Source organism: Oncorhynchus clarkii, chromosome 17 (assembly GCF_045791955.1).
Source record: "Oncorhynchus clarkii lewisi isolate Uvic-CL-2024 chromosome 17, UVic_Ocla_1.0, whole genome shotgun sequence".
NCBI classification, from domain to species: domain Eukaryota; kingdom Metazoa; phylum Chordata; class Actinopteri; order Salmoniformes; family Salmonidae; genus Oncorhynchus; species Oncorhynchus clarkii.
In genome coordinates, this window is record NC_092163.1 from 57,616,096 (window position 1) to 57,642,759 (window position 26,664).

The following is a 26,664-nucleotide window of genomic DNA, read 5'->3' on the forward strand; positions in this document are numbered from 1 at the left end:
AAATGTTCTCTCTTTTTTAATAGAAAGAATCCAAGTGTACTTTTTTTCACTGTGGATGTTATTCTTTGCTCTGCTTTTTGCATTTTGCAGTTTGACATCCTCTCGCGAATATACCGTTTTTTTTTAACCATAGCTTTAAATGTATTTTTTTCTTGCCATGTGAGGGGAAACCAACTACCTTAAATTATACATTTGACTAAGCAAGCTAATCAAGGTTTAAAGCAAATTGCAATCTGCATGAAGACCATAAGGGATTTTACAGTTACATCAATTCAATGTTATTTGGCTATACTGTGGATTCCTTTTTATTAAGGACCAACTCTACAACACTGTACACTACATAATCCACATGGAAGTCCCTAATGCCCATTTCCTCTAAACCTAATCTTTGGCAGATATAGGCAACACTAGTCCACTCAGTGGAGTTAGGGGCCAAACTCAGATACAACGGTCACCATTTAAAGTGTAGTATTTGACACATCAATTCTATTTTGGTTCTAAACCTATATTTATCATTGTTTATTAGATTATATATATTTACACAATTCACAATTCTCAATCTAGGGAACATGTATCATCTGGAAGATGTAAATCTTTTTCTAAAATGTTGTTTACTATATTTCCATTGATACATACATCGGTGGATATATACTGGATATAAAACCATCCGTAGACCTCGGAGACTACCTGCATATGTCAGATGAATTATATGTTCCATCACAGAACACTCCTTTTACCCCTCCTGCTGCCCTTAATCAATATTGCATTCTGCAACAGCAAAACCATTTTTGCAGAACGCTAGTTAACCTGTAAGGCAGTCCCAAAATAAAACGTATTGAACTCCATGAGAAGGCAGGACATTCCATTATACTGGACGTAGCTCGGAGAGTGGCATTGGGTGCGGTCGGCTCGTCGGTGTGGCTGAACATTTTAGCGGCCCCCATCTTGATGGTGTACAGACATTTTAGCATTTTTAAGCCAATTTACTGCAATTCAAATAAAAAAATCCCTTGAGCTGAGAGAAATCTTAGCAGATTTAAAGCGAATTTCCTGCAATTCTATTCGATTTCGGCTTGGCTAATGTTGTGTTCTAATGTTCGAACATAATAACAAAATCAATACGGCTAAATGCATTGTTTTTGAAGTGTTCAATTCTCCCTGACTGCCTAGCTTTTGGTGATTGTTAGTTCTCAAAGTTTATATTTAAAACATATATATATATATAGCTTTATTATCTTTTTTGCATACTTTATATCTGGTTTTAGTCATATAAGTTTACACTGAAAGTGTTTTTCAATCTGTTTTGGCCCAAAACAACGCTTAGGTGACCCGCCCAAGGATTACAATGGCAATCTAAGGCCCTGGTTCAATATGAGACGTACTGTATCCTTCAACAAACATTTTCACTTAGCCAATACTCAATACTCATTTTGGGCTCTAAGAGCCTGCTCTTAGCCAGCCGGCTACCTATAGCTACTTCATTTCAAAATAAATCACAGTTTAATGACTCTGTATGAACGTCTGTAAGATGTAAAAATGTCAAACCAAATGTAAATAGTTTCTGAAAATCTGTATTACTTGCTTTTATGTTATGTCTAATAATGTCTTTGTTTGGATATGTCTTTGTTTGGATCTAGGCTGGGCACTGAAAAGCTAACTGCAAAGTATGCAACTCTTTATAAACGTATTATTTTTTCTACATCTTGGTGTTCCTATCGAATCATCAACCACCAGTGAATTTGTGTGTATTAAAGAGCTATTCAGTATGCTTTTAAAGAGCAACCACAGCACACTGTCAACACCATAGACATAGAGAATGATCTATTCTATCTGTGACTATAACTCATTGGGACATGTTTATATATTTTCCACACATGCAGAGAGAACAGCATCTGCAGTATCAGGGCTTTTGGAAAACCCCACAAACCAATGCAAAATGTGTCACTCAATCCCTCTATTCCTCTCCCAGTTCTCCACCTGTGTGAGGCGGCAGGTTGGGCAGCATGTTGGGCAGCAGCCTGGTCTCACGGTCGGGCCAGATGAAGTGTCAGTTCATGCGTGCTCTGGGACACAGTCAGTCTCACTCCTCACTCTCCTCCTCATCTCCCTTAGTGGTTTTGCTTGTGCGCTGGAAACAGTGGACAATGGAGGCCAGGAAAAAGCTGGTCATGATGGCCACTACGGACACAGAGATGCCAGAAAATATGATGATGAGTAAGTCTGTTAAGGTAAGGGTGATCTGACACTCCCGGAAGCTGTCCTGTGATAGCTGGCTCAGGGACACCCGTCTGCCGTCCATGGGTAATGTACACTCCATGCCCTCCACTCCTACAAGGGGACAAGGAAGAGGAATATGATTAGGACCACACAGAAACCCCAGACATAGTCCCCAATATCACATTATCATCATGTAAAACAAACTGTCCCCTCTAGCAGAAACAACTATATTAACCTTCACAAATAACAGCAATTCTAATAACTATCGAGATATTGACCTCTAGATGCAATGATAACATATAAAGAGTTTTTGTTATTCCAATACTCATTTTATTACGTCTTATTTACTAAATGGAAAGTCTGGATTGGTTTCAAATTCTATGAATTATGATCCTTGGTGTTCAATAGAAGACAATTAACCAAACAAATCACTTGGAATAACCTCTGTTTTTTATTTACAGCATTGTCTGGGACAACCAGAGATAAGGAGCACATTCACTGAACTAATCTCAAGATGTAACCATAATAAATTGGTCTGTCATGCTCGCCAGTGCCAAGTCACTTTGACATATCGTTTACAATGACAAAAACGACAACACATTGTGGATTTCAAGGTTAGTTTCCACTCATTCCATTTTGAGGAAAGAACAAACCATGGGTATTTTTCCATCGTAATGTCATTAGTCTTAATTCTGAGTCCCAAGGTGACATGAGGTGTGGATCATAGCCTCACTGAACCAATTTGTTAACATTGAGTAAATATTTGAAGTGCCGTTGACATGCCCTGTGCTGTGCTGATGGGATAACATTATGTGAGATGAGAGAGCTGGCTAGATTACAGGCTGTAGTAGTTCCACCAATTCTACCTATGCATATGGAAGGCTTTGAGGTCTGCGCTGTGTGAGAGAGATTTTCAGGTGGCTTGGCTATATAATTCACAAAGCTGAACAGATACAAAATGGAATGATGTATTCTGTCAACTTCAAACACCCTTATAATACGTATGTACTTTCAATCCAGGACTAAATTGCCAGCTGAGCTAAAACTGCATTCGTTTATCTACTACCTTATTGATATTTATGCTGTCTAGAATAGAAATGAAAGTAATGAACAAACAAGCCTCTTGACATTGCCTGCTGCAATAATGTTGTTTGAAAACACTGCAAGGTTAAACAGCTGATGAATTGGTCAAATTAGCTCCTGTTCTGCATTACAATCATGGCTGTTTAGCTTGTAGAGAAACATATTTGACTCAAGTCCACATGATGAAGAGAATTGATTTGATACATAGTGGCTTTTTTGATTGAAAGGCATGTTTATAGTTGTCTTACACATGAGCTCTGCAGGGCACTGGTTAGTCCCCGACACTGACACTCTTATTGACTTCTGACCTGTACATTCATCACTGTACAGCTGACCACATCCCTTTCTTCCCATAACATTGTTTCATAGTTACAGCACAGGCCGTTGTCAACACAGTGCATGACAACACCTAGCAAAGGTATAAAATTAGAACATTTTTCTACTCGAACAAGGATGGCCGCTTGGGAGGACAACCGCATACAGTAAATAAATTGGCTCTTTACACTGGGATGAAAAAGCTAGACATAGCAATGAAAATGTTAACTCACAGGTGGGCAGAGAGAAAGCCTATTGGAGGTGGGCCACATGCCAAAGCAAGCATGCATATATGTTTTCTCAGTCTCTCACAAACACACACACACAGCTCATTATGTTCTGCTGTCAACATTACAATCCACTCTGCTTTAGGACTTGCCATCCATGCAGTGTGGAATGCGGCTGGTTTTCTCATATTTTTTTATAAATGTAAGGTGTCAAAGGATTATGTTACAGTTGATCTGCAGAGTTGTCCTATGGAGTTATTCAAGGAAGGAAAGAGAGGAAGGCTCACTTGATTATCTTACCTAGTTATTTTCTGATAATCTCATTTTGCTATTTTGTAGCTTTGGCAAGTATGTGTGTTTCCCATCCCAGTTCGCTCCTCTCCCTTTAGGTTTTACAGACGCTCCCCACCCCATAGCTGCAATCCTTCTAATTTATTGTACCCTGCGTGCACAACCCATGTGGAATTCCTAGTCTCCAGCAGTGTTTGGAACTGCTGATCTGCTCTCAATAAGGCTGAGTTCATCTCAGTCTATGTTGCCCTTTTTCGCCCTGATGGAGACATGTATTTTCCCAGAGAACACCACTCCAGCTGCTCTCTCGTCATCTGACCATGTGTTCGCTCATAATCTGGGAGCATCTGGTGGCACAGGTGACAGGTTATGACAAGTTATGCCAGCTGTTATGACATTATGACATGGTTATGACCTGTTACAACATGTTATGACACTGGGTGTCAAGTAAAGTGTTACCTTAGTTTCCTTCCACTGTATTTTAGAGCTTGTTTCTAGCATAAAGCATTGCGGACCAAAGCACTGTTATAGATCACTTTATATAATCAGATCTGTTTTATTTTCTTAACAATCTTAAATAACTCTCACGGCACCCCCAACCTATTTTCCTACTAGCACTGGCTTTGCTGATAAATACTTTGTTGAGGGAAAATGTACATGATACGATTGTGATGTGTTGTTGTCTCACCTGGCTATCTTAAGATGAATGCACTAATTGTAAGTCGCTCTTGATAAGAGCATCTGCTAAATTATTTAAATGTAAAATATCCACTCATTTAAAATCATTGCTGTTCCGCATAAAACTTTGAAGTGCATGACAACGTCATACACCTAACCATGCTGTTAGCTTTTTCACTACAGTGTAAATGTGCACTACCTATACATTATAGGCTTCCCATGTTACAAAACAGGTATAACATAGGATTGCATGGTCAGATGGAAAGTTCACCTGGACAACCCAAGAAAGTTTATAAAGAGGCTGCATGTAAATTCCACTCGAAGTTGAGAGGAGTCGGATATAGTCTTGGGATCCTTTACATTGCTAAAACCAGCTGTATTGGCAACTTCAATAAGAGATGAATGGCCTCTGCTTTTCACACGGAACTTTGCATTGCAAACTCATGACCCAGGAGACCCGGCCTTAGGCTCTGAGATGGGCCTGTCTCTAGTAATTCTGCCCCAGCATCTCCCTACACTTTGATTAATGAGATTGTAGAGCAAAGTTTGCCTGCAGAGTCCTGTTGGAGTTACTGTATTTACGATATCCTGCTCCTAGTGGGGTACGAAGACAGGCCCTATTTTGTTCCAGCACTAAATGAACCCCTGCTTATAGGTGACAGTGTATATTCTTTTTAACCTTGTGCTGATTATCTTGTGGTTAACACATTATTTTTATAGATACATTATGCAGGAGGCCACAGACACTTTTTCGGTATGTGGAAATTACTGAAAAAGGGTGAAATCGGTATAAACTGAAAACAATGGGCCTTGATTCTTGTGGAAATGGAGCAGTTTCATGCTATTACCATTTCTTTAATAGAGAACAAATAGGTTATATAACGCACCATGGTCCACCCACAGTTTTCTCCCCCCAAATGGAGAGAGTTTTTCAGTGAGCAGAGCCTTGGATTAGGGCCACTGTGCCTCCGGTCATATGCAGTATTAGTGTAATTTACATACGCTAAGGGCTCTATTCAAGTGCTACAGATTCCACAATAGAAATGTAAAGGTAATTTCCGATTTAGCCGACATATAGAGCATTGAACTTGAATACAGTCTCTGATAAAGCAGGAATATTGCCTATAAATATCAAACACGCTGAAAAGCTTAACTTCTGCGATGCGGATTGAATAGAGCCCTAAGCTTCAGTGGACACCTGTTACACAAATCCTCCTGATTATATAATTCTGACATGAGAATTCTCACTGGGACTCTCTCCAAAATACTGTCTGTCTACCAGACAGACATCCTAGTTTGATTTCCTACACATAACAGACAGGTTCCTCAGTCCCTGTCACAGACTGCTGGGACGTGGCATCTACAATTCTTTCGAAATCTAAGAGGCTCTTTAAATGGATGGAAGACTGCAGATGTGTCCCTTAGCACACAACAAACTGGCCAGTGTTAACGAGTGTTGATTTTTCGGTGTTGATTCAAGAGTTATGAACACTGTAAAGAATTCAATGAATTCACACCACTGGTGTAAAATAACCCCGGTGTTGGGGTTAATAACCAGTGTTAAAGCAAAACCACACCCATCATTATCATATGCAGGTAGATTTTTTAAATGGTTTGTTTCAATATATATGTTTTTGCAGGGTTATTCCAGTGTAGATGTTTAGGGAAGTCTCATATTTTAGTCTTCCCAACCCTGGCAGTCTTTCTGAATGCAGGTTGCGGGTTTAAAAAAATTGTACATCCCCCCCACTTTGGCTGGATTCCAAAAGGAATTATACTGAAAAGAAATATGAAACTATTTAAAATATTTTACTAAGTTACAGTTAATATAAGGAAATGGGCAGGAGCGCAGCCATGGGTGGGCCTGGGAGGGAATGCTAATTTCACACTCCCTCAAAACTTGAGACATCTGTGGCATTGTGTTGTGTGACAAAACTGCACATTTTAGAGTTTCATTGTATTGTCTCCAGCACAAGAGGCACCTGTGTAATGATCATGCTGTTTAATCTGCTTCTTGATATGCCACACATGTCAGGTGGATGGATTATCTTGGCAAAGGAGAAATGTTCACTAACAGGGATGTAAACAAATTAAAGCACACAGAGAGAAATAAGCTTGATTTCCATGATCTTATTTCAGCTCATGAAACATGGGACCAAAACTTTACATGTTGCATTGATTTTGTTGTTCAGTATACAGTACATATCACTTAATGTGACTTGCATGCCTGGTATGGCCAGTAAAATGATGAGTTTCAGGGCACTTTATTAGGATAAAACTAGGCCCATCAAGCGTTATGATGAAACTGTCTCTCATGAGGACTGCCACAGGAAAGGGAGACCCAGAGTTACCTTTTCTGCAGAGGAAAGGTTCATTAGAGTTATTTGCCTCAGAAATTGCAGCCCAAATAAATGCTTCACACAGTTCAAGTAACAGACACATTCAACATCAACTGTTCAGAGGAGACTTCGTGAATCAGGCCTTCATGGTCGAATTGCTGCAAAAGCCCTCTACTTAAGGATACCAATAAGAAGAAGAGAATTGCTTGGGCCAAGAAACACAAGCAATGGACGTTAGACCGGTGGAAATCTGTCCTTTGGTTTGATGAGTCCAAATTTGAGATTTTTGGTTCCAACCGCCATGTCTTTGTGAGATGGTGAACGCATGATCTCTGCATGTGTGGTTCCCACCGTGAAGCATGGAGGAGGAGGTGTGATGGTGTGGGGGTGCTTTGCTGTTGACACTGTCTGTGATTTATTTAGAATTCAAGGCACACTTAACCAGCATGGCTACCATAGCATTCTCCACCGATACACCATCCCATCTGGTTTGCGCTTAGTCGGACTATCATTTGTTTGTCAACAGGACAAGAAAGAAAGTGATGGAGTGCTGCATCAGATGACCTGGTTTCCACAATCACATGAGTTTCAACCCAATTGAGATGGTTTGGGATGAGTTGGACCACGGAGTGAAGGAAAAGCAGCCAACAAGTGCTCAGCATACGTGGGAACACCTTCAAGACTGTTGGAAAAGCATTCTAGGTGAAGCTGGTTGAGAGAATGTCAAGCTGTCATCAAGGCAAAAGGTGGCTACTTTGAAGAATCTAAATTCTAAAGTATATTTTGATTTGTTTACAATTTTTTAGTTACTACTATGTGTTTTTTCATAGTTTTAATGTCTTCACTATTATTCTACAATGTAGAAAATAGTACAGAATAAAGAAAAACCTTTTGTAGGTGTTTTCAAACTTTTGACTGGTACTGTATATGGTCAACGTAATGTTTGGAGTCATAGAATATGATGCAGCTAGAAACCAGTCAGGTTTTCCAGGAGGCACAGGTATGGGAAACCATATGGATAGGTTACAGCTAGTGTCTGCTCTTGAGGGATTACAATCAGGATTGCAGGCAGCCTTGGGGATAGGCTGTCCTTTTGTAACCCACTCTCTGTCTCCTGGGGGATTTATCGAGCTGACTGTCGTAGGCTGATATTGGAGGCTTGTATCTCCTCCCACTTCAACACCACAGTGGCTGTAGTGATTGATTCCACTCTCGATACCAGAGAAGTGAGAATCATTAGATGGACCCATGGAATAAAGGCACAAGTATCGTAATTTCCAATTAAACTATGGAATGGGCTTTCTAGGTATGTTTTTGGAATTTCCAGGTATTGTATTACTATATTTACAAGCAGATCAAGTGGTTGCAGGTGAATAATAGCAAGGCCCTTGCTTTATGGTAGCCTTAAGTATTGGGTGCACAAGCATCCGCCAAATCCCTAATTTGAGCCTGCCTGATTGTAAAGCAGACAGAAAGAGACATAATCACACAGACAGAGAAAGAGGGGGAAATTACTCAAAGACAATCAAAGAGAATAAATCTGAGAAGAAGAAGGACAGAGAGTCAGAGGGAGAGAGAGAGTGAGAAGAGACAAAAGGAGATGGGGTAGAGAGTCTGAATGCACAAATTGACAACCCTTCATGTGACAGCGAGGCCAAGGGTGAATCATTCAAATCATGAAGGGATTTCCTTATGCACAGGGACTCAGTGATCTCATAGTTAAATGGGGATACTCTCAGCACAAACATTTAGCATGGCTCATTCAAAACACACATGCACACACAAGAACAGACACAAAGCCCACAACTGTATAGAGCACTGGTTAGATCCTTCTTTGGTGAGAATAATACACTTGCCATTTAGACATCAATTACTCACATAGCACCTTTTTATTGCTTGCTAACCTATACACTTCAATGTCAGCTTGCATTAATTTTTCAACATTAAATAAACATTAAATGAGGCCAAGGTCAAATACACTCTCTTCTCAAGTAAGGGATGGATCAACATTTACAAAATGGGTACCTGGAGGAAAATGGGGGAGTGTCGTGATTTTTCGATTTCAGTTAAATGGAGGGTTTAGTATTTTTTAAATCTAGTCCGGGGCAGGGTCATGTCATTTGTAAATGACGAAATATCAATATTTCTATTTTTTTAATTAGTTGCTTATTAGGCCCATAGAAAATCATACCCCATAGAAAATCTTTGGAGGGAGTTGAAAGTCCGTGTTGCCCAGCAACATCCCCAAAACACCACTCCTCTAGAGGAGATCTATATGGAGGAATGGTTCCGAAATACCAGCAACAGTGTGTGAAAACCTTGTGAAGACTTACAGAGAACGTTTGACCTCTGTCATTGCCAACAAAGAGTATATAACAAAGTATTGAGATAAACTTTTACAGGCCTCTCTCATCTTTTTAAGTGGGAGAACTTGCACAATTGGTGGCTGACTAAATACTTTTTTCCCCCACTGTAGCTAACGGTTAATAACTGACACTATTATTCGTATCCCAGAGCCGTATTCATGCAGGGTAGTAACTGTGTTCATTGATGTTTAACTAGCTAACATTAGCTAGCTGGCTTGTTAGCTAACGTTACATGACGTGTGTACAACACCCGTTGAATATGGCTGGCGTCAGTAAACTTCTGCAAAAAAGCATAATGAAATTGTTGCCCACAGAGCTGGTTAGGCTGTTTTCATGTCATCCATAGGTAAACAAATCATCGGTCAGAGCGTAAATTGTGCGCTCCGAGAGCAAAACGAGATGGTTGGGGCTAAAGCATAAGAGGGTGTGAACAATGCTGAATGGGTGTAGACAAAGAAGAGCTCTTCACTAGATATCAAAACATTCAAAGGCCAGTTTCTCAAAAGTGAGTTTACAAGTTGATCAACTTTCAAAGCAGAATTACTTTCCCATTGTTCCTCAAATGCAGTTTATGATATACCATTTTGTATCTCTGAGTCTCTACATTTATCCAATGTAAAAAACACAATTTCAAATTTTGCTACATAAGACCGAATCCAGGTGGTGAGTCACCTATAGGCTATAGCCTATGAAGTGCATGCTCGAAGAAAGAAGCACAGAGCAAAGTTATATTTCTAAGAAAATGTACTTCCTTCCAGAGTCTTTTGCACTGCTAGGATGTTGTAAATAAAACTAGGCTGCATTACACACTGCAATGGATATTCCAACCTTAAGCCTGCTCTGCTCTTACTCTGCTCTTACTAATTAAAACGTTTTTTGTGCTGCCTAACCAATGCTGTGCTGTGTAGGCCTACAGTGGCAGTTCAGGAGGAGAGTGAAATAATTATTCCGAAAATAATATTTCTATTCCCAGAAATTATATTCTTGCGCGCGGACTACCCTATAGCCTATGGTCTGTTCAGTTTGAGAAGGAGAGCTCGAAGATGAGAAGACGTTCGAGAGAACTTCGTTAGCTTGCTACTACTATAATTTATTTTAATAAAAGCTAAATTTTTCTTTCCATTATATATTTATCAGATTTATTGACCTCACAATAAGCCAGATTCGAGTAATTTACAATGTGGTGTTGAAAATTGAAGCAGCAGCCACGGCACAATCAATCGGAAACGGACAGCTAATGCTGCTAAATGTAGGCAAATTCGAGTAGGCATAATTAATTTCAACAACAAGAGGGCTTTGTGTTGTAGCAATTTCTTCCTATGACATTGTTTTTGTATTTTATCCCAAATGTAGATATTGTCTCATTGCCACTCCCCAATGGGCTCGGAAGGCTAAGTTCGAGTCATGCGTCCTCCGAAACATGACCCGCCAAAAAGCACATCTTAACACCCACCCGCTTAACCCGGAAGCCAGCCGCACCAATGTGTCAGAAGAAACACTGTTCAACTGATGACCGGGGGTCAGCCTGCAGACACCCGGCCCGCCACAAGGAGTCACTAGAGCGCGATGAGCCAAGTAAAGTCCCCCCGGCCAAACCCTCCCCTAACCCGGACAACAATTGTGCGCCGCCCTATGGGACTCCCAATCACAGCTGTTTGTGATACGGCCCGAGATCGAACCCGGGTCTGTAGTGACACCTCTAGCACTGCCGCTGCGCCACTCGGGAGGCGATTTCTTACTATTTAAGAAATAATAGTTAGGCCTACCTGTTTGACAGACAAAATTAGTCTATAGGGTGCTACATCCATAGATTTGTCGGCCAATTCCTCCACCCACCAGGCACTTTTAAATAGCCTACCTCCGTGTCAGGGCGGTTAAGTTAAAACCAGGAGTCGAATTGACGGGGTATGAAAGGGTATTCCTTAGGCCTACATTTTATTAAAGAAAATGGAAAAAAGTACAGGCCTACCCCTTGTTAGCTTAAGATTTTTATTTGTTTATTTTATTTCACCTTTATTTAACCAGGTAGGCTAGTTGAGAACAAGTTCTCATTTACAACTGCGACCTGGCCAAGATAAAGCATAGCAGTGTGAACAGACAACAACACAGAGTTACACATGGAGTAAACAATAAACAAGTCAATAACACAGTAGAAAAAATTTAAAAAGAGTCTATATACATTGTGTGCAAAAGGCATGAGGAGGTAGGCGAATAATTACAATTTTGCAGATTAACACTGGAGTGATAAATGATCAGATGGTCATGTACTGGTGTGCAAAAGAACAGAAAAGTAAATAAATAAAAACAGTATGGGGATGAGGTAAGTAAATTGGGTGGGCTATTTACCGATGGACTATGTACAGCTGCAGCGAACGTTTAGCTGCTCAGATAGCAGATGTTTAAAGTTGGTGAGGGAGATAAAAGTCTCCAACTTCAGCGAGTTTTGCAATTCCTTCCAGTCACAGGCAGCAGAGAACTGGAAGGAAAGGCGGCCAAATGAGGTGTTGGCTTTATGGATGATCAGTGAGATACACCTGCTGGAGCGCGTGCTACGGGTGGGTGTTGCCACGTGTGACCAGTGAACTGAGATAAGGCGGAGCTTTACCTAGCATGGACTTGTAGATGACCTGGAGCCAGTGGGTCTGGCGACGAATATGTAGCGAGGGCCAGCCGACTAGAGCATACAGGTCGCAGTGGTGGGTGGTATAAGGTGCTTTAGTAACAAAACGGATGGCACTGTGATAAACTGCATCCAGTTTGCTGAGTAGAGTATTGGAAGCTATTTTGTAGATGACATCGCCGAAGTCGAGGATCGGTAGGATAGTCAGTTTTACTAGGGTAAGTTTGGCGGTGTGAGTGAAGGAGGCTTTGTTGCGGAATGCAAAGCCGACTCTAGATTTGATTTTAGATTGGAGATGTTTGATATGAGTCTGGAAGGAGAGTTTACAGTCTAGCCAGACACCTAGGTACTTATAGATGTCCACATATTCTAGGTCGAAACCATCCAGGGTGGTGATGCTAGTCGGGCGTGCGGGTGCAGGCAGCGAACGGTTGAAAAGCATGCATTTGGTTTTACTAGCGTTTAAGAGCAGTTGGAGGCCACGGAAGGATTATTGTATGGCATTGAAGCTCGTTTGGAGGTTAGATAGCACAGTGTCCAAGGAAGGGCCAGAAGTATACAGAATGGTGTCGTCTGCGTAGAGGTGGATCAGGGAATTGCCCGCAGCAAGAGCAACATCACTGATATATACAGAGAAAAGAGTCAGCCCAAGAATTGAACCCTGTGGCACCCCCATAGAGACTACCAGAGGACCGGACAACATGCCCTCTGATTTGACACACTGAACTCTGTCTGCAAAGTAATTGTTGAACCAGGCAAGGCAGTCATTAGAAAAACCGAGGCTACTGAGTCTGCCGATAAGAATATCGTGATTGACAGAGTCGAAAGCCTTGGCCAGGTCGATGAAGACGGCTGCACAGTACTGTCTTTTATCGATGGCGGTTATGATATCGTTTAGTACCTTGAGCGTGGCTGAGGTGCACCCGTGACCAGCTCGGAAACCAGATTGCACAGGGGAGAAGGTACGGTGGGATTCGAGATGGTCAGTGATCTGTTTGTTGACTTGGCTTTCGAAGACCTAAGATAGGCAGGGCAGGATAGATATAGGTCTGTAACAGTTTGGGTCCAAGGTGTCTCCCCCTTTGAAGAGGGGGATGACTGCTGCAGCTTTCCAATCCTTGGGAATCTCAGACGATATGAAAGAGAGGTTGAACAGGCTGGTAATAGGGGTTGCGACAATGGCGGCGGATAGTTTCAGAAATAGAGGGTCCAGATTGTCAAGCCCAGCTGACTTGTACGGGTCCAGGTTTTGCAGCTCTTTCAGAACATCTGCTATCTGTATTTGGGTAAAGGAGAGGCTGTGGAGGCTTGGGCAAGTAGCTGCGGGGGGGGGGGGGGGGGGAGCTGTTGGCCGAGGTTGGAGCAGCCAGGAGGAAGGTATGGCCAGCCGTTGAGAAAGGCTTGTTGACGTTTTCGATTATCATGGATATATCGGTGGTGACCGTGTTACCTAGCCTGAGTGCAGTGGGCAGCTGGGAGGAGGTGCTCTTGTTCTCCATGGACTTTACAGTGTCCCAGAACTTTTTGGAGTTAGAGCTACAGGATGCAAATATCTGCTTGAAAAAGCTGGCCTTTGCTTTCCTGACTGACTGCGTGTATTGGTTCCTGACTTCCCTGAACAGTTGCATATCGCGGGGACTATTCGATGCTATTGCAATCCGCCACAGGATGTTTTTGTGCTGGTCGAGGGCAGTCACTCCAGGTCTGGAGTGAAACAGGGGCTATATCTGTTCTTAGTTCTGCATGCTTATCTAAGATGGTGAGGAAGTTACTTTACCTCACCCCTCAACTGACGGGATGAGGTCAATATCCTTCCAGGATACCCGGGCCAGGTCGATTACAAAGGCCTGCTCGCAGAAGTGTTTTAGGGAGCGGTTGACAGTGATGAGGGGTGGTCGTTTGACTGCGGGCCCGTAGAGGATACAGGCAATGAGGCAGTGATCGCTGAGATCCTGGTTGAAGACAGCAGAGGTGTATTTGGAGGGCCAGTTGGTCAGGATAACGTCTATGAGGGTGCCCTTGTTTACAGATTTAGGGTTGTACCTGGTGGGTTCCTTGATGATTTGTGTGAGATTGAGGGCATCTAGCTTAGATTGTAGGACTGCCGGGGTGTTAAGCATATCCCAGTTTAGGTCACCTAACAGAACAAACTCTGAAGCTAGATGGGGGGCGATCAATTCACAAATGGTGTCCAGGGCACAGCTGGGAGCTGAGGGGGTTCGGTAGCAGGCGGCAACAGTGAGAGACTTATTTCTGGAGAGAGTAATTTTTAAAATTAGTAGTTCGAACTGTTTGGGTATGGACCTGGAAAGTATGACATTACTTTGCAGACTATCTCTGCAGTAGAATGCAACTCCTCCCCTTTTGGCAGTTCTACCTTTGGCAGTTCTATCTCCTCCCCCTTTGGCAGTTCTATTTTGAAGAAAATAAAACAGATCTGATTATCTAAAGTGATCGATAACAACGCTTTGTTCTATGATGCTTTAAAATATCTGGTAAAATATCTGGAAAAGACTCCGATGTATATGGGGATATCATTGATTCATTTATTTGACATTCAGAGGCTGAGCTACAACCTTTAATAGCCGAGGAGACAAAAACTGCACTTGGCTTGGGAAGTAATTTAAATCTGTCACTATCAATTGATTCAGCTATTCACTTTCTGTACAATAGAACGTGTTTAAACACAGACAGCTTTTAGGGAAACACGTGTGACCTCTTGTTGGGTTAAGCCATGTAAGAAGAGTAGCCAGTAGTTAAAGCTTAAATGTTTCTACGTTGATATATCTACTCTGTCTGGGGTGGAAAGGTAGGCCTAACTTGTTTTATTTATTTAATTAACTAGGCAAGTCAGTTAAGAACAAATTCTTATTTACAATGACGGCCTAACCCGGCCAATCCCTTACCCAGACGACCCTCGGCTAATTGTGCACTGCCCTATGGGACTCCCAATCACAGCCAGTTGTGATACAGCCTGGAACCAACCAGGGTCTGTAGTGACACCTCTAGCACACTGAGATGCAGTGCCTTAGACCGCTACGCCACTCGGGAGCCCCTTTTGAAAGTACCATACTCATATTCCTAATGACATCTCAGATTTAATTATTTGCAAACAGGGACAGTTTGGTTGCAAACTAGACTTATTGATTTGGCATTGGAGAAATATGATAAGATAAACACATAGGCCTATCTCTCTGTCCATACTCAGCTCATCATTTCGGTAATTTGTGTGGTATTTAAAAACATTTTGCTAATATGTAAAATTACATTTTTATAAAAGACAATGTTTTCTTGGACCTGCAAATACGATAGATTTGTGTAATGCTTTTACTATAAAGGTGATATTTCCACCCCTACTCTTGTCCACTGTGGTCTGTGAACCCAGAACCTTCCGGCTGGCAGCCTTGTGCGATATCAAAATTCCTGCGTTGCCATGAAATGCTTACAGGACAAAGAATAGTTTCTAAAACAGCATATCTAAGTCCAAGAAGTGAGGGTAAACGGTAGGCATGTTCTCTGCTATGCATTTTATGATTTAATTATTATTTTCTGTGAAATATATTTTGCTGAAGGGAGGGCCATCCATTTTAATTTCAGACAGGTCTAATTTTCTCAATGTAACCCTCATTATATATAATGTTCACTCACTAAGTGGAATAATACATTTTCCCTTACATCCATGCCCGAGGCAAAGACAGTTAAAAATTGTGTAATGTAATGCAATGTTAACTCCATACTGTATATGCGACAGTGATGTGGAGAACTAGTGAATTCACAGTGGCGTCATACTTAGAGAGCTGCTCATACAGTGTGGTGGAAGCTCTCTGGGAAGTAACCTAATAGGCTGTGAAGGAAAATTCAGGCTTTGATCCTGTCACATGAGCAGTGGATCATGAATGGTGTTGATAGCTGTGACACATTAGGCTTCAGACACTGGCCCAAGGGACCCATGGGAGCTGCTCTGCCCTGTCCTGCCCTGTCTGTGTCTGTGGCTCCTGTTACCCGGCTGGCTACTGTGCTATAGAACTGTGTTGCTCTAAATGATGCATGGCCTTTGTTCATCCTTAACCCAAGAGCACTGGAGACAGGAGTGGATCGTGTTTGCACTCATTCCCCTAATGAAACATTTAGGTGCCTGATTAGTGGCACACAGGCAGACCTGCGTACAGGAACATCTCCTTAGAGGAGTGGACCCACAAACATCTGACTACACAGACTGAATCCTTGGCAGGTTTATGGAGAGAGGTTGTCAATTGATATGCAAGGTGGGTCATCATGACACATGATTCAGATTAAGATCAGTCATTATTCATTGTACAACAGTCACGATGATTTAAAATACATTATCAACAGGTATAGCTACAGTATATATGTGTCTTACGCATTTGTCCATTTTGTAAAACAGTCATCTGGACAGCAACACTTTTAATCCATAAAAGCCCAGAATTTTAGGCATTTACAACCCACTCAGCACAGTGACCCAATCACAGTTATGCAAACAGAGATATGCTAGTATGTAGTGCAGTGGACTGGTATCTAGCACATGGGAAATTAGCATGAAAGAACAGTTACAAAATGGCTCCAGAGCATGTCTACACTGCTGCTGCTAGACAGGGTCTAATCCATGATAAAATCATATCCACAACGAGAAACAACAGGATTAGGACAGAGGGAGTTTCCTGTATGGTAATTTGGGAATGATTTGACAGATACGGATAGAGGAATGTGTCCATGTTTGAATTATTCCATGTTTCCATGTCTAATCTGGTAACATAAACTGTCTGTTGATGCGGTTTGTGAATCCATCCTAACCACTACCATTTTAGCTCTGAATTAAAGGGTAACATTACTCTATGACAAATCATACACCTAAGGAGGATACTGATCATGGTTCTGTGAAGGGTTGATACATATTCAGGAGTTTATCAAATCAACCTCATTCTATAAATGACTGTTCATAAGTCATTGCAGGAATAGTGGTGGTCAATAGCTCCAAACACACACGCAAACATGCACACACAAAAATCACCAATCATGAATCAGGTCATTTCATAATACTGCGAGAATATTTAGGGTGGTTTGAAGTGTTCACACCAACGCATACCAACAATTCAGCAATACCAACTTAGTATTGTTAGCAGCGTGTAGGTGCGTCTGACTCTATGATTTGTCCTTGGGAACAGTTTCTGTAGGTGTGGTTCACAACAATTCCTTTACGATGTGAGCAGTTGAGAAGAGACTGGTTAGATCGTGCACAGATTTTCAGCAAACCTGTACAAGGATTATTTCTCTTCTGATATCCCAGACCCATGGGAAATTACATTGACTTGAAAAGGCCTCTGGAGCTGCAGCCAGGGACTTCAAATCATAAGTTCTCCTTTTGCCTTCAGATTTACAGCTTTGTTGACTTCATGTATATGCATCAGCAACATTTCTTATTTTTAATGAGCACAGAGGCAGATCCAGAACACTGTGCCCCTGTGCTCTATGAATTGCTAAATTGCAAATGCATTCAGCAGTAAATATCACGCATATTCCCAATTCTGACACAAACTGCAAAGTGTTCTTCAGGTCTACCGCAACATAAAGTACAGTGGGGCAAAAAAGTATTTAGTCAGCCACCAATTGTGGAAGTTCTACCACTTAAAAAGATGAGAGAGGCCTGTAATTTTCATCATAGGTACACTTCAACTATGACAGACAAAATGAGAAAAAAAATCCAGAAAATCACATTGTAGGACTTTTAATGAATTTATTTGCAAATTATGGTGGAAAATAAGTATTTGGTCAATAACAAAAGTTCTCAATACTTTGTTATATACCCTTTGTTGGCAATGACAGAGGTCAAACGTTTTCTGTAAGTCTTCACAAGGTTCACACACTGTTGCTGGTATTCTGGCCCATTCCTCCATGCAGATCTCCTCTAGAGAAGTGATGTTTTGGGCATGTTGCTGGGCAACACGGACTTTCAACTCCCTCCAAAGATTTTCTATGGGGTTGAGATCTAGAGACTGGCTAGGCCACTCCAGGACCTTGAAATGCTTCTTACAAAGCCTCTCCTTTGTTGCCCGAGCGGTGTGTTTGGGATCATTGTCATGCTGAAAGACCCAGCCACATTTCATCTTCAATGCCCTTGCTGATGGAAGGAGGTTTTCACTCAAAATCTCACGATACATGGCCCCATTCATTCTTTCCTTTACACGGATCAGTTGTCCTGGTCCCTTTGCAGAATACAGCCCCAAAGCATGATGTTTCCACCCCCATGCTTCACAGTAGGTATGGTGTTCTTTGGATGCAACTCAGCATTCTTTGTCCTCCAAACACAACGAGTTGAGCTTTTACCAAAAAGTTATATTTTGGTTTCATCTGACCATATGACATTCTCCCAATCTTTTTCTGGATCATCCAAATGCTCTCTAGCAAACTTCAGACGGGCCTGGACATGTACTGGCTTAAGCAGGGGGACACGTCTGGCACTGCAGGATTTGAGTACCTGGCGGCGCAGTGTGTTACTGATGGTAGGCTTTGTTTACTTTGGTCCCAGCTCTCTGCAGGTTATTCACTAGGTCCCCCCGTGTGGTTCTTGGATTTTTGCTCACCGTTCTTGTGATCATTTTTACCCCACTGGGTGAGATCTTGCGTGGAGCCCCAGATCGAGGGAGATTATCAGTGGTCTTGTATGTCTTCCATTTCCTAATAATTGCTCCCACAGTTGATTTCTTCAAACCAAGCTGCTTACCTATTGCAGATGTAGTCTTCCCAGCCTGGTGCAGGTCTACAATTTTGTTTCTGCCGTCTTTTGACAGCTCTTTGGTCTTGGCCATAGTGGAGTTTGGAGTGTGACTTTTTGAGGTTGTGGACAGGTGTCTTTTATACTGATAACAAGTTCAAACAGGTGCCATTAATACAGGTAACGAGTGGAGGACAGAGGAGCCTCTTAAAGAAGAAGTTACAGGTCTGTGAGAGCCAGAAATCTTGCTTGTTTGTAGGTGACCAAATACTTATTTTCCACCATAATTTGCAAATAAATTCATTAAAATCCTACAATGTGATTTTCTGGATTTTTTTTCTCTCATTTTGTCTGTCATAGTTGAAGTGTACCTATGATGAAAATTACAGGCCTCTCTCATCTTTTTAAGTTGGAGAACTTGCACAATTGGTGGCTGACTAAATACTTTTTTGCCCCACTGTATGTGTGTGAGTGCCCACTGGACAAAAACTTAATTTCAACACGTCATTTCAACTAAGGAAATCTATGTGATGATGTTGAATCAATGTGAAAAACTGATTGGATTAACAAAAAGTCATCAACATAAGGGCTTTTTTTTAATTTTTTTAACCAAACTTCTAACCTAAATCCAATGACATTATGAAATGTTTTGTAATTTCACGTTGAATTCACGTTAGTTGGCAACTCAACCAAATGTAAATCAAAACTAGATGTTTAACTGACGTCTGTGCCCAGTGGGTGTGGTTGATGACGCTAAATAGAAAAGGTCACTATGTTTTTTATCCTTGGCAGGTGGTTTTGACCAGTCTTATGCTAAAGCCTCCTAGCCAGGTCACACAGTAAACACGCACTGGGTTGAATGTAAGTGCCTTACATGAGGTGAGAAGCTTCACTGCTAACTCAATTTGAGAGTGCATCTCTCGGCCCAGTTGGCAGATATGCCAGAGGGGTTGGCACGCTGGGACCATGGCCTCTTGTTCAGTGTTGCTGATGTGTGCTTGGCCAGCGTCTCTAATATAATTCATTACAGCCTGCAGTAGACAACACTGAGGACCAGTGATGAATGCATTTGCAGTCTCTTACCACGGGAGATCAAGGTATTCCTGACAATTTATCAACTTCTCTTTCTCACACAGCCCCAACTTTTTGTGGTTGCTTTATTATTGAGAAGTAGGAGGGAGAGGAAGAGGGATGGCAATTACATGCTAATGCACAAACTAAACGTGTGAGGATGTTTTTGTTAGTTGTCAGCAATTTGCAATGTCCACCCACTGCTTGCATAGGGTAGAAAATATGATTAGAAATATTATTTGTCTCCACACAAGCCTCTATAAAACATAACTACTGTTGCCCTTTCATTCCTATGATTAAAGAAGAACAACAAAGTAAGGTTATGTCAACATGATGTCCATATCCACAGAGTAATGTATCACACAGATATAATGGAAAGGATCCCTGGGCTATTGTCAGCTTTACCCAGTTTGCCTGAATTATAGATTGTATATCTGAGTTTATCTAAGTAATCCTTTATCCATCAAACCTAGTAAGGAAATCATATTTGCAAAATGATACAGATACAGTAACATGAGATGGGTCAATGTTTGTCATTACAATGTGTTGATGTCCCATATTTATGTAGATCATCATGTTACAGTATTTTCCCCTGTGAAACGACCTCGGCTTGGAGACAGTGACAGCTGTGCATGCTTATTTATGTACTTTGTCTATTGGTTCATATGCCGACTTAACGTATTCATGATGTTTTATGCTGTGAGGCTTTACCTTGAACTGAATACAGTACACATATTTACATTCACAGTGTGAAACATGTCATTTGGGGTATCTAGATTCAACACACCTGAACTATTGGACCATAATATTCTAACAACAAAGTGTCCTACATGTTTGTGGTTCTATATAGTATTATCTGGTGGGCTATACACAGTCTATTATCTGGTGGGCTATACACAGTCTATTATCTGGTGGGCTATACACAGTCTTGCTTGAATGATTATTATGAAATGTGGAGTCAAATCTGAAAGTTCTAAAATATGAATATATTGGATTGGATAGTTGGCTACTGTGTATCCTGTAGCCTGAGGTTTGTTACGTTTCTACCTTGAAAAGAGTGGAAGAAATGCAAATCTCTACAATTAAGCTTTGTTTCCCTCTGCATTATAAACACATGAATCCCACAACAATAGCTGCTGGGATCGGATGTTCAGACTAATCATCTCCATGTAAGCAGACGTTACCCTTTGTGTGATACACACTCCTGTGGGAGAATTGTAATCCCCTTTGTCTTTTGTTGTTTTTCCTATTTGTGTGCCGTGCACACATTCTGAGAGTGTCCCTGGGACACACAGAGAGAGAGGGGGCCCACGCCAACACATCAGTGCCGTAACGTTACCTAACTCCCCCAGGCAGACGCACAATAGTAAAAGACTGGATGGGCTCCAGCTTCCACCACCAGGAAGGAGAGAGGGAGGGTGAGCTTGGTTACAGTGGTCATACAAACAGCACTCACTAATTGATTGATTTAGTGAAACATTGATAGACCACTGGCCTGAGGGAAGAGGCAGGTGTTTGGCTTGGACAGTACACTACACACACAACCACGGTAACATAAATCTCATTGCTCAAGCAGAATTGTAAACGTGAGGTGTTGACTTTCTGTTGTTGTGTTTGTTTTGCTGATGTGGATGAAGCTGCAGACAGTCTGTAGTGAAATGTATCTGAGACCATCCCCCTGAAGGTTTCCCCCTAGAGCTCATCTTTCATTGTCTTTCATTACTCTCCCTGGTACTGTGGGTTAGGGCAGGAAAAGAAAGAGGGAGCCAAAATTAGAGCAGAGGAAGGGGTTCCTCTTTCTACTGTGAAAATATAAATAGAACACACAGCAATGGCATGGCAGAGGATTTGCTGAGATAATATAATCTTCATGTTGCATGACTTTCCTTTATTTAGGCCAAGCCAGCTGTAAGTAAACTAACATCCCCCTGATGAAGACACTTACCATTTGGAAGCTTTTGACTGTTTTCCTCCAGCCATCCAAACAGGTTGGCAAAGTTGCAGTTGCACACCCAAGGGTTGCCCTCCAGTCTCACCACCCGTAAAGAGGGCAACTGGCTCAGCGCCCCCACCTGAAGGCCAGACAGGGCGTTACGCTCCAGCTCCAGTTCACGCAGGGAGGTGAGGCCCAGGAATGCATCCTCGTTGACCCTGCTCAGATAGGGGTTATTGCCCAGGCGGAGTTTGATCAGGCTACGGGACTGCCCAAAGGTCCCCGAGGGGATCTCAGTCAGGTTGTTGCTGCCCAAGTCCAGAAACACCAGCCTGGAAGAGGTGCTGAGGGTGCCCGGCTCGATGTGGGACAAAGAGTTGTTCCGTAGGTCCAGGTAGACCAGGTCACTGTAGAGCACTAGGAAGTCAGAGGGAATGCGGGGGATACAGTTGTCAGACAGAAGGAGCCTGCGGACGTCCAAAGGGATTTCATCAGGAAGACGGGTGAGTCCACGGCCGCTGCAGTCCACAGTGTGGGGGTCCGGGCACAGGCAGCTAGCTGGACAGTTTTCCCCCTGAGCCCGTAAGACAGAGGACAGCAAGACGAGGAGAGGCTGGAGCCAGCAGACACATGGCAACATGGTCAAGGGGGTAAGAGCAGAGAGGGGCAGAGGAGGCTTGGGGTGAGAAAGAATGGGAAGGGGTGTCGGGAAAGAGAAGCGGGGGTGAGGGTCAGAGGGTGGGAGATTAGGAAAGGGGAGGGGAAGGGGAGAACGAGAGGGAAAAGGGGGGGATCAATCCCTGTGCAGGAGCATCCTGCCGTTCTTGAGATTAAAATCTGAGACAGCTCCGGCATCAGGCAGCGAGAGAGCAGCGTCGAACGCTGTGTTCCGAGATATCATGTAGCAAGCATCCTGGATAGAATAGAGCACTGCTGGCTTTGAAGAAGCTAGGGGAGGGAGATGGCAAGAAGTGGGAGGGAGAGAGCGAAAGAGAGTGAGCGAGCTAGATAGAGGGAGAAAGAAAGAGATCTTAGCAGAAAGATTAGGGTGGTTTAGCAAGGGTAAATAGAAACTATAGCGAAGCAGGAATAGAGAGAAACTGGGGGCACAGACAGGGGGAGGGGGGCTAAGGAGGGGGCTCTGTCCGCCGGGTTAACCCACAGTCGATCTTGGGGGATTGACTGAGGAGGACGCCTGGGTCTCTGAAACAAAAGGATACACGCCGGGGTAAGTCAGTCTCAGGCAGATCAAGTGAAGAGGGAAATTGTTACATCCCTCCATTTGTCACAATGTTGCAAATGTCGGAGAGACAGACAGCAAGGTTTATTGCGTGGGAATGCTTGTCGATCTGATCTGCCTGCTAATCTAAAAGGATATACAATCCAACAGTAACACGGCTGAAGTGTATGCAAGGTTTTTTATTCCTTCTCTACCTCCCTGTGCTCTGCAACTCGCCAGCAGAGCAGAGCTCGACAAAACACTCCCCAGCTGGGTCCCGACGCTCTGTTGCTATTGAGAGAGAATCCAAATGTCCGTGGAGAAGTCATATTCATGCAGATGACAATCCTGAATTTAGCACGGTAGCAGTCAATTGAATGTCTGTCTGTCTGTCTGTCTGTCTGTCTGTCTGTCTGTCTGTCTGTCTGTCTGTCTGTCTGTCTCAGAATGTGCCAGGGTTTATCTCATGCCCTCCTCATTGCTATGAAGGAGGCGTGCCTTTAGCATGTTGACAAAACATGATGTCACTTCCTAGTGTGAAAATATTTGGGTTGTTTCACTAAGATTTTTTAATTTTTTAAATCCCAATAATTTCTATTACTGATTGTCATGAATTTAGCAAATAAATTAATAATTAAATGTATGATTAATTAATATACATTGATATAAATATTGATATTACAAAATATTTTTTATCATTATGCATCGCTTTTTTAATTTGTATTTTGCATATTTTATGGTTTAACCTTTTGATATCTTTTGATACCTTTTGATAGACTAGTATAAAGGGCTTTATATAATGGCTTTGTTGAATACTTGTTTCTGATTGGCTTGAAGGGCATTCTAGAGAATGCATTATTTCCCTTTATACAAAGGGTGGGTCCAATACTGAATGCTGATTGGTTAAAACCGCATTCCAGCAGATGTCTATGCCACAAGTTACCACCGGCTAAATCTTTGACATTAAAATGCCTATTTACTCTGTTCCATCTGACTGTGCAATCCACTGTCTCATCAGCTCAGCCAGGCAATTTATAAACTTTATCTCCACTATAAAAATCATCTAGACAGTATCTCACATTTCTTTTAGAATAACATTTAGTTTTCAACAGCAGAGATTTGTATAAACCTTGCTGTCTGTCTCTCCAACATTTGCAACATTGTTTCAATATTCAAATTCGATATCCAGCTGTCCCATAGTAATGAGCAAGTCAGGAGTCGGGATGAGACAGACACTCCTTACAAAAAAATCGACTGTGGTATTTTGGATGCAGTAATTGCAGAAGAACTACAGTGCACTCTGACTGCACATTTTTTTTTTGTAAGGGAGGCAGGCAGCTTTCCTCAGCCAGTTGAAATCATGAATCTGCACCGTTTTATCAAATAACTATCAATAAAAAACAGGTTAACGAATTAAGTGCAGCAATTATATATATCTTATTTACTCATTCATTATTTTCCGTAGAACACATAGCCCCTTACATAATCAATGAAACAATACAAAAATGACATCCAGGTTAAAAATGATTTATATCTGAATAATGAATGTCGCTTTGTTTTATTTGTCCTCCCTCAAACAGAATATTATTTATCTCTCCTACAGTCTTAATCCCAGAGTCTCTGAGAATGACGAGACAATGCATTGATAGACAGCCTCACAGTAACATCACCATTTTCAGGAAGATCTTGTCCGAAGGTGACAGACAGCGCTACACAACCCGCCCACGCTACAGTCAGACAGATGCTTCATTATTATCCCGGAAAATGGAATAAGTCTCAACTGTGACCTTTTCAAAAACTGCACATATAACCTTCGCCCTTGTTTGCACTGCGAGCCAAACGTCAGCACTTTAAGTCAGCTCAGGTTATACAATGATCCTTTTGATGCACTGTCACAGTAGATTGCACTGTCACAGTAGATTGCACTGTCACAGTAGATTGCACTGTCACAGTAGATTGCACTGTCACAGTAGATTGCACTACAACTGCCTGATGGGAACAAATATCTTTTTTTCATACAGCCACTGAGCCCATGTGTGTTTACAATCTATATCCTTAATAGTAAAACACAAAGGGACCAGTCTCAAACCACAACAGTGGAACAGGTTTAAATTCAGGTTTAAATTATATTTCCCCAATGGGATCTGTATCAACAGGCAAATGCAATTAGACCAAGGTTGTAGCACAGGGAAAGAGTGGAGGAGTCCTGAGAGACGTGGAGGGAGATGGAGCAGTAAAAGGCTCTGTATGATGGGATGTAATGGGTGAATATGGAGTACATATCAATGGGTAAATAGAAGCCCCGCCTGCCTGAGCCGTTATTACCAGTAGTGACCCTCTATAGTAATTCCCAACCTCGGCATCACAACATAAGAACGTGTGTCTGTATTTACAGAATACATTGTGTTTGGCAATGCAAACAGCTCCAGTTGTCAGTGAATAACAGCAACGCACCTACATTATACCTCGTCATCCGTAAACCAATGTCTCACATCCCTGCTTTAGGGTGTGAGCTGAAGTGAGTTCTTTTCGCTATAAAGCACACCTGTGATATCGCTCAGGGCAGGAGAGCAGCTTCTTCATCAAAATAATGTCATATTTTCGACCTATTCCAGCACAATGATAGAGCATTTCATATTGTGCTCTGCAAGGGAAAAGCACATCTCTATTATACCCTAACTGCCAGGTTTCATTACTAGACTTGTGACTTATGTGTTGACTTGCCAGGTAGAGGATCTATGAGCAGCATGACTCAGCGTGTGGTCGGCTAACCATCTCTGTATTTACAGGCAAGCCAGACATTGCATATTAATAGTGCTTTGGTTCTTTGTTGGATTTAGCGCCGCTATGATAGTTAGTTAGTTAGTTAGTTAGTTAGTTAGTTATAACACTAACAGGTTTTATATCATAGACACGGAATTAGCTGACTCACTTGACTTTTTTGTTTTGTTTTGAACCAGCAATTTAATTATAGACAGACTCAAGACTCAAAGTAATATATTCTTCTAAATTGCGGAATCCAAACACTGTAGGCTGTATGAGTGTAATTTCCAACTGTCATTTATTTTTAATCAACATGTTTAATTACTATATTCATGACTGTGTTTAAGACATCCCTTCCCCCCTTCCTGTTGTGGCATGTTTGTGCCAGCTGAGTAATTGCCAAGCAGCTCAGAATGAAATGGACTGAGAACAGAGAGATTTGGTTAAAATGGAGAGGTTTCCAAATTGAAATGCATGTGGAGCACCACTCTTAGCAGGTATGATGACCTCCAACTCCCTGACGAGAGCTGTTCAGTCGGAAACGGTTATCTTGTGTAAATTCAGGTCTGCTGGCTGCCTCAGTGCGTAAGAGCCAGGGTGAGTAATAGGAAACTTTGAAGGGTTGATTTAGGTTTGAAATGATTAACGATTACCATAAGATGTCAGTATAATTAGCACTAGGTATGAACAACACCATCAAAGTGGTCATTGAGGCCCATCTCTTCTCTCTTTCTTAGTGTGAAAATGGAGGTGGAGTATGGTAACTAGAGAATGATGGGACGGGGCTTGAAGGTCTTTATATCGGCTGCCAG

At 42.0% G+C, this 26,664-nt stretch overlaps 1 protein-coding gene across 2 annotated transcripts; it reads right to left on the reverse strand.

Moving 5' to 3' along the window:
* Positions 1-1,466: 1,466 nt before the first annotated feature.
* LOC139371165 (leucine-rich repeat-containing protein 38-like) lies at positions 1,467-23,246 on the reverse strand. Of its 2 annotated transcripts, none has more exons than XM_071111295.1 (2): positions 21,883-23,246; positions 1,467-2,178 (listed from the first exon to the last, which is right to left on the reverse strand). In XM_071111295.1, exons 1-2 carry the CDS (start codon positions 22,508-22,510, stop codon positions 2,081-2,083), a joined length of 726 nt encoding a protein of 241 aa, XP_070967396.1. In that variant the 5' UTR covers positions 22,511-23,246; the 3' UTR covers positions 1,467-2,080. The 2 variants fall into 2 exon arrangements, with proteins under 2 accessions (XP_070967396.1, XP_070967395.1); XM_071111294.1 differs by having other exon boundaries at positions 1,467-2,328.
* Between the last annotated feature and the right edge of the window lie 3,418 nt (positions 23,247-26,664).

Coding starts and splice junctions, on each gene's coding strand:
- LOC139371165 (XM_071111294.1), bottom strand. CDS start 22,510: ATGTTGCCATGTGTCTGCTGGCTCCAGCCTCTCCTCGTCTTGCTGTCC. Junction 2,329..21,882: donor CAGTCAAAAGCTTCCAAATG/GTAAGTGTCTTC, acceptor GTCCCCTTGTAG/GAGTGGAGGGCATGGAGTGT.